At 42.8% G+C, this 8,672-nt stretch overlaps 1 protein-coding gene across 2 annotated transcripts in view; it reads left to right on the forward strand.

Annotated features, from left to right (window-relative positions):
* The first annotated feature begins 2,940 nt into the window (after positions 1-2,940).
* The window catches only part of ZNF333 (zinc finger protein 333), a 26,499-nt gene continuing 20,767 nt past the window's right edge, over positions 2,941-8,672 (forward strand). The window contains exons 1-4 of one of the 2 annotated variants that reach the window (XM_028499414.2): positions 2,941-3,247; positions 5,832-5,875; positions 6,946-7,069; positions 7,490-7,588. In XM_028499414.2, coding sequence (XP_028355215.1) covers positions 3,064-3,247; positions 5,832-5,875; positions 6,946-7,069; positions 7,490-7,588 — 451 coding nt within the window. In that variant the 5' untranslated portion in view covers positions 2,941-3,063. The remainder of the gene's footprint in view (positions 3,248-5,831; positions 5,876-6,945; positions 7,070-7,489; positions 7,589-8,672) is intronic. The other variant, XM_028499422.2, reaches the window with a different exon arrangement.

The raw sequence follows: 8,672 nt of genomic DNA on the forward strand, positions 1-8,672 counted from the left end.
AGTAATGGAAATAAAAACAGAAGTAAACAAATGGGACCTAATGAAACTTCCAAGCTTTTGCACAGCAAAGGAAAGCATAAACAAGATGAAAAGACAACCCTCAGGATGGGAGAAAATATATGCAAACGAATCAACGGACAAAGGATTAATCTCCAAAATATATAAACAGCTCATGCAGCTCAATATTAAAGAAACAAAAAACCCAGTCCAAAATTGGGCAGAAGACCTAAATAGACATTTCTCAAAAGAAGACATACAGATGGTCAAGAAGCACATGAAAAGCTGTGTAACATCACTAATTATTAGAGAAATGCAAATCAAAACTACAATGAGGTATCACCTCACACCAGTTAGAATGGGCATCATCAGAAAATCTAGAAACAACAAATGCTGGAGAGGGTGTGGAGAAAAGGGAACCCTCTTGCACTGTTGGTGGGAATGTAAATTGATATAGCCACTATGGAGAACAGTATGGAGGTTCCTTAAAAAAGTAAAAATAGAATTACCATATGATCCAGCAATCCCACTACTGGGCATATACCCAGAGAAAACCATAATTCAAAAAGACACATGCACCCCAATATTCATTGTGGCACTATTTACAATAGCCAGGTCATGGAAGCAATCTAAATGCCCATCGACAGACGAATGGATAAAGAAGTTGTGGTACATATATACAATGGAATATTACTCAGCCATAAAAAGGAACGAAACTGGGTCATTTGTAGAGATGTGGATGGATCTAGTGACTGTCATAAAGAGTGAAGTAAGTCAGAAAGAGGAAAAACAAATATCGTATAATAACGCATATATATGCAACCTAGAAAAATGGTACAGATGAACCAGTTTGCAGGGCAGAAATTGAGACACAGATGTAGAGAACAAACGTATAGACATCAAGGGGGGAAAGTGGCGGGGTGGTGGTGGTGGTGGTGTGATGAATTGGGCGATTCGGATTGACATGTATACACTGACGTGTATAAAATTGATGACTAATAAGGACCTGCTGTATAAAAAAATAAATAAAATTAAGAATAAAAGAGAACTGGATCAATCAACATACAACAAACACACATGAAAAATAGAAAATACAAGATAAATGTAAAAAAAATTTAAAAAATTAAGAATAAAAGAGAACTGGATCAATCAACATACAATAAACACACATGAAAAATAGAAAATATAAGATAAATGTAAAATAAGGTGGTAAAAGTACATTAAACATATCAGTAATCACATTAAATGTAAGTGGATTAAGTTCCCCTGTTAGAAGAGAGTTACTTTCAGACTTCGTTAAAAAACAAAATCCAGCTACGTACTATTTCTTTTTTCTTTTTCTTTTGTTTCTTCAGCTATGTACTATTTATTAAAAAACATCAATTAAGAGAAAATGACAAAGAGGTTGAAAACAAGAGACATATCAGATAAATACTAACAACAAGAGCAAGAAGATGTTATGGCAATATTAGACTAAAATTAAAGGCCAATTTTAAAAAGGGAAGAGGGGGAGATTTTATACTGATATAAGGTTATGTCATCAAAAACTATAATGATAGTAGCCAATATTTATTGAGCACTTATAACATGTCAGGCATTATGATAAGTGTTTTGCGTACAGGCATTATATCATCCAATCCTCAGTGCAATCTCATTATTGCCCCCACTCAACAGTTTAGGAAACTTGAGGCACAGAGAAATTAGGTGGGTCACAGGTTGGTTAGTATCAAAAACCAGTACTCTTAACCATTGGGCTATGCAACTGATACCATACCTTTGAAAAATATAAAGCAAAATCTGTTAGGAATACTATTCCTATACTTTCATCTAATATCTTAAACTTCTTTTTTAAGTTTGAGTCAGTCTGCCTGGAATTTATTGTTGTGAATGATGTGGAATGGGGATCTAAGAACTTAATCCTTTAGCCAATTGTCCCAACTGCCTCCTTTCCCCATTGATTTGAAATACTACCCCCTAACCCATATAAAAGTCCATACATGCCCGAGTCTGCCTCTGAGCTATTGTTTCTTTGATCTATTTGTGTATTCCTGTGACAGTAACACACACAAAGAGCTTTAATCTCTAGCCATAACTCATTACTCAGTGTTCCCAGAACATGTATTTCCCCCTTGCCTCTGTGTTTTTGCTCACACTATACCCCCAAGTTGCAACATTTCTCACCCACTGCACTAACCATTCTCCGTAACTTGATATTCATCCTTTAAGATCTACTTTCAACCAACTATGCCAAATTTCTTCATTTCTCTTCCACATCTCCATATCAGTTAAAAAAATTCTGCTAATACATCACATATGACAATGTGTTGAGTTAGTTTTATTGGAATGGATCAACCTCATCTCTCTCTCCACATCTTCCCTCCAGTCCTCCACTTGTAGCACCCTTGCAGGAAAGGGCTTTGTAACCTTAGCATGTAGCTATCAACCGATGCTCTGTAGGTTACTTATTGAGAGAAATAATACACGCAGTGCTTGAAATATAAACGATATCAGGGAACTGGTCACAGTGGTTTTTTCTGGGGAGGAAAACTTAGGGATGGAGGGAGATACCCCATTTGAACTTTTCCTATATGTATGTATTATCTGTACGACATAACAAATACATAATTTTAAAAAGAACAGTCAGATCTATCTATTGTCTTGAATAGATTTTCACATCTTATTTTTAGTGAGAAAGGCAAATTGTAGAAGAAGTAGGACATATAATCTTATTTTTAGAAGAAATCAGAAATTCTGAGCAAAAAAATCTTACTTATGGGTATGTTTTTTCAGGGCATTGGGTTAAGGCAAAGGAGAAAGGCAAGGCGGGGCAGGGTAGGGGGGGAAAGAAGGGGGAGAGGAAAGTAGAACATCGAGCAGCCAACGAGCCAGCGAGGCCCCGCCTCTATCCCGCCCACCAAGCCCAGGCCCTGCCCCAATCCCCGCCCATAGGGCTTCAGCTCCGTCCTTATCCCTGACCACTCTCTAGGTCCGGTGAGACCCCACCCCAGAGCTTAACCTCGCCCGCAGCCCTGGGGAAGGAAACTAGAATTTTCCCTCCAGGGTTGGATGAAGGAGGCAACCTTTCCACCACTGCCCGGAGGTCCTCTGGCCCTGAGGGCCGGTGCCCCGACCACTTCCGCTCCCGGCGGCCCTGACACCGGAAGCAGAAGTGCGCAGCGGCGGCGGATGGTGGCGGCTGTACGGGGCCGCACGGCGCGCTGCTGTGGGAGTGTCTCCGGCCGTTCTGCAGGTGCGGCCAGGCCCCTCGGGAGGGTGGGGAGGGCTCGGCGGGCGCGGGGAGGGGCCGGAGGGCCTAGGACGGCCGCCCGGGCCGAGGTGCTTCCTCCTCGCGGTAACCCCGGGGCCGGGATGGGGCCCGCCCAGCTCGGCTCTGCAGCCGGGCTCCCCCTGTTCGGTCTGTCGCCCTCAGGTACCCCTTGTTCGGGCCAACAGGACTGTCATCCGCCTATTGAAGGGGAAGCCACGAAGTACAGCCCAGGTCCCGCAGCGAAGAAGTGGTGACACCAGCCGGCCCCAGCACTCACCCGTCTTCCCCGATTTGTAGGCCTACCGTATCTCCCATATGCAGGATAACTGTTTATTAATAAATCACGTTTTATTTCATATTAAGTTTCAGGTTATCTAGCTCTGCAAATGGAAATTTAGGTCTGAGTCTACATGTGCAAACTGGTTTGAGTGACTTGGCATGTGAATTTAAAAAATGGAATGTACCCTCTATCAAGGGATGAATTACTTGGTGACTGACAATTTGCACTTGCTTACCTTAGGACCTGTTAACTTAGCTTTCTTTTCCTTTTCCTTTCCTTTCCCCTCCCTCCCTCCCTCCCTTCTAACTTTTACTTTGTATCAGTTTTCTTAACTGTAAGGGGAGCGTGTCCTAATAAAAGCTATTTCTCACTTATGTCACAAGTCTTATTAACATCAAAGAAAAGTAAGACTATTCAGTTCTTTTCAAGTTGGCTCCAGCCTGTGAATCGCCATAAGGCTTCAAAAGATGGGACTCCAGGAAAAAGAACATAAGCTTTGTTAGTACTGGGAATTGAAACTGAGTTGGCAGTAAATGGGATGTCTTTTTTAAATCATAGGGTTAAGACTCACTTCTAATGAGAAATGGGAAAAAAATTAATTCTGGAGGAAAATTAAGCATCAGATTTCAATTTGATGAGTGTGGTGTTTGTTTTTAGAGAGGATTCATGTCCCGCCTTGTCTTTTTAGAAAGAATTAACGTTTCTTAAAGACAGCTGAAATCTAGTGTTGTGATTTTTGGTATATGAACAGGCATTTTAAGTCATTTTTATTTTTGACTTGTGGTGTTGTCTTATGTGTGTGTGTGTGTGTGAGTGTGCATGCGGTCACATGCCTTCTTAGTCTAACTATATTGAATTATTCTTGAGGAGTGATGATTGTTTGGCACATTTTCATTGGGGGTGCCCTCAATGAACCGGGCCCTGTACAGGGGGAACAATGTGACTGAAATAGATTTAGTGCTTGCCCCTGTGGAGGTTTTCTTCTAGCTGGGAAGACAGATTTTAAATTAATAATGACAAGGGTGATGTAGAAACACAGAACAGGGGAACTTGAGGAGGAGATCAGCAAAAATATCTTAAACGGGACAAATGTTTGAACTTAAAAGATGAGTTTTATGTAGCTAGACAGGGGTCAGGCTGTGGAGTCGGAGTGGGGAGGAGATTTGAAAGAATGGTGGATGTGTAATCCCTCAGGCAGTACAAAGCCTGGTGTATTCCAGGAGCTGAGAAAAGATAGGGAAAGCTAAAACACAGAAGACAAAGTACGGAATGGATGAGCCGGGAGGAGAGGAGGGCAGGACCCTTAAGGCCATGGTAAACTTTGGACCTTGTTCTAAGGCCAATGGGAAGCCACTGCATCAGAGTTTTAAGTAGGGAGTAATATGATTTTGTTTGTGATTTAAACAAAACACGAACTCCTGGGTTGAGCATGGTGTTTAGGATGGACAAGAATGAATGTAAAGTCCACACATATAGCAGCTTGGGTTAGTTCAGGAGTCAGACGATTGTGGAGTTGGAAAAGTTGGGGCTTGGTGGTGATCGTGGAATTGAAAAAGTTGGAATGTCTGAGATGCATAAGAGGTAGAACTGAGAGAATTTGGTGATCGATGTATAATCTCTAACACATGATATAGAGTAGGGCTTGGCAAACTGTGGCCTGTGGGCAAATCTGCCCCGGTGCTGGTTTCTATTAATAAGGTTTTATTGGAACACGTGTTTATGTGTTCCCTGTGGCTGTTTCTGTGCTATAACCACAGTTAAACAGTTGCCATATATGTGGCCCACAAATTTTAAGATATTTACTGTCTGGCCTTTTACAGAAAGTTTGCCAACCCCTAGTACATAAAGTACTTAGTACTTATCAAGTGCTGTTCTGGTGGCAGGATTTGGAGTCCTGAAAAAAGTGGACACACATCTATACTTCGAGAGTTCACATCGTGGTTGGAGAGAGAGGCAAACTTACCTATACAAATACATATTAAAAAATCGCAACTTGATAAGGGCAGTGGAGGAAAAGTAGAGGATGTTAGAGGTGTTTTGAGGGAGGATAAGAGGAGAAATGATCCTTTTATTAGGTGACTGGAGCCAGTAGAAACGATCAGGGCCTGTGGTGTGAAAGATGGCTCGGGGCCCAATATGTTCCTTATTGAGGTAATTTCCAGGTAAGCATGTTTCGCTTGGCCTCCCTGCTGGTGGTCCACAGAAATGGAATTACCTGGGCCAAACCCCTGCTTGGTGTTCTGCTTCCACTCTCATTTCTTCTTTTACCTCTGTCTCTTATTGCAGGAAGGACACCTACTGAAACTTTAAACCCTGGCGCTGGTGTCATGGTGAGGGGAAAGGGGGCGGTTAGGATGGTTGGGGAGGGGAATAATTATGTACTCTGGGCCCTGTCTCCTCTCTGCCTGCCTCTCAACTGAGGAAGAAAGAAGAGGGAAGTGTGGAGCATCTTTAGCCCCGTCCCCAGGACCTGGCAGCCTCTTTCAGTACATGACCTCCGGAGGGAACTGGTTTGGGTGGAGGGTTCCCAAAGCGACCCTGGGGTTCTGTGCCTAATTCCAGAGTCTAACTGCAGTGTGGGGCTCGTTTAGAGCTGGCAGCAGCAGAGCTCCAGGGCCATCCCTGCCATCGCTCATGAGACCTACCAAAAACACATGGCTCTATACAGTAAAATTAAAATTAATTAAAATCCAACAAAATGAAAACCTCAGTTACTCAGTCACCCAAAGCACATTTCTCAAGTGCTCAGTAGCCACACGTGCCAGTGGCTGCCTTTTTGGAAAGTGCAGACATAGAATATTCCCATCATCACAGGGAGCTTTACCAGTCAGTTCTGTTCCAGGGAATTCTGAGATTAAAAGGCCATCAAGTTTCTCAGATGCAATGGAAGTCCTATTTTAACAAGCATAAAAAATGACTAAATGCTAATCTATGTCTTGGGCGGCGTCCTAGGGACTTCATGAAAATTAAAAGATCAAACCCAAACTTTTGATGTCTTAAATAAGGAGTTTAGGAAAAGCTCTGTAAAGCTGAGAAGAACAGGCTCTGCCATCACTGTTTAGTCGAGTGACAGAGATCCAAAGCTTATACTTTGGGATCTGTCCAAATGTTAAAAGAAAGTCAATATTTTCTGCTGGGTGTGCCATATGAGCTGTGTCCCAGCAACTCCTCAATTCTGCCCTTGTAGCACAAAAACTGCCTTAGAGATAAACGGTTGTGGCTGTGTGCCAGTAAAACTTTATTCAGACAAACAGGAGGCAGGCCGGGTTTGCTAAGCCCTGCTTTGGAGAGAACACTGTGAATGTTCTTGTATCAGGTCTACCTTCCCCCGGGTTAACCCCTCGTCCTGCAGAATGGTGAGGGTTGTCCTTGCTGAGCCAGAATATGTGTACTGTCTTAGGAATCAGTCACCTTGGAGGATGTGGCAGTGGGGCTCATCCAGGAGTGGGCGTTGCTGGATGACGCTCAGAGGAACCTGTGCAGATATGTGCTGCTGGACAACTGCAGGACCCTGGCCCCCTGGGGTAAGGCTGGTGCTACTCCGGTCCTTCCTGTATGGAAATGCTTTTTAAGCGCCTGCCACGTGACCACAGTGATGTAGTGTGGGTTTCCAGTTCATGGGGTTCCACAGGATAACAGCTCCATGCATTGTTTTACTTAATTCTCTCCATAGTCACTCGTGTGGGTCTCACTGACCTTGACCTTGGGCTTCGGGACTTAGAGAACCTCAGTTCCATGGGGCAGAGAGGGAGCGTTTGTGGTTTGGGCCCTTGTGAAAGAACCTCACTGAGTTCATTAAAAACTGGATGTTATCACTTAGGTACCCTGCGTACTTGCTCAGGGTCAGGAGCTGAGGTCCAGGTGGAGGGCAGGCAGTCAGGGGAAACATTTATTTTCCTCTGCAAACCCTCCCTTCCCTCAGCACGTATGTTTTTCTCCACCAGCAGGAACTCCACCCTGCAAAGCCTGTCTGGTCTCCCAGGTGGGGCCAAGAGAAGAGCTGGTGACAGCAGAACGAGGCATTCTCTGTGCCACGGGTGTGGGTGAGTACCAGGGGGCGTAGCATATTGTGACCCATCCAGACTGGGGTTGGACTGTGGGTGCTGCTGGGAAGTGTCAGTCTGAGGGCATTTTTAAGGTTCCTTTTTCTGAGGGGAAATAAGGTTGTTTGGGGTGAGTTCCTTTAGCTCTTCTTTTTTCACTTTTTAACTCTCTTACTTTTTGTTGGTTTCAGAAAAAGATCTGTTCCAATTTCTCTTTTTTTAAAAAAAAAATTGAGCTAAGTACTGTAAAATTCACCCTTTTAAAGTGTACAATTCAGAGATTTTTAGTATATTCACAGAGTTGTGCAACCATCACCACTATTTATTTCCAGAACATTTCTATCACCTCCAAAAGAAACCCTGTACTTATTAGCAATACCCCCATCCCCCTTCCTGCAGCCCCCAGCAACCACTAATTCACTTTCTGTCTCTGTGGATTTGCCTGTTCTGGACATCTCATATAAATGGAATCATATGTCTGTATCTGTCTTCTTTCACTCAGCATCATGTTTTTGAGGTTCTTACATGTAGTAACATGAAATGCTTCATTCCTTTTTAAGGCTGAGTGATATTCCATTGTGTGGATGCACCAAGTTCTGTTCATCCATTCATCAGATGATGGCCATCTGGCTTGTTTCCACTTTTTGGTGATTGGGAGTAGTGCTACTCTGAACATTCATGTATAAGAATTTATGTGGAGCAAACATCATTCTCAATGGTGAAAAACTGACAGCATTTCCTCTAAGATCAGGAACAAGACAAGGATGTCCACTCTCACCACTATTATTCAACATAGTTTTGGAAGTCCTAGCCGTGGCAATCAGAGAAGAAAAAGAAATAAAAGGAAAACAAATTGGAAAAGATGAAGCAAAACTGTCACTGTTTGCAGATGACATGATACTATACATAGAGAATTCTAAAGATGCCACCAGAAAACTACTAGAGCTAATCAATGAATTTGGTAAAGTTGCAGGATACAAAATTAATGCACAGAAATCTCTTGCATTCCTATACACTAATGATGAAAAATCTGAAAGAGAAATTAAGGAAACACTCCCATTTACCACTGCAACAAAAAGAATAA

Source organism: Physeter macrocephalus, chromosome 2, assembly GCF_002837175.3.
Source record: "Physeter macrocephalus isolate SW-GA chromosome 2, ASM283717v5, whole genome shotgun sequence".
Taxonomy (NCBI): Eukaryota; Metazoa; Chordata; class Mammalia; order Artiodactyla; family Physeteridae; genus Physeter; species Physeter macrocephalus.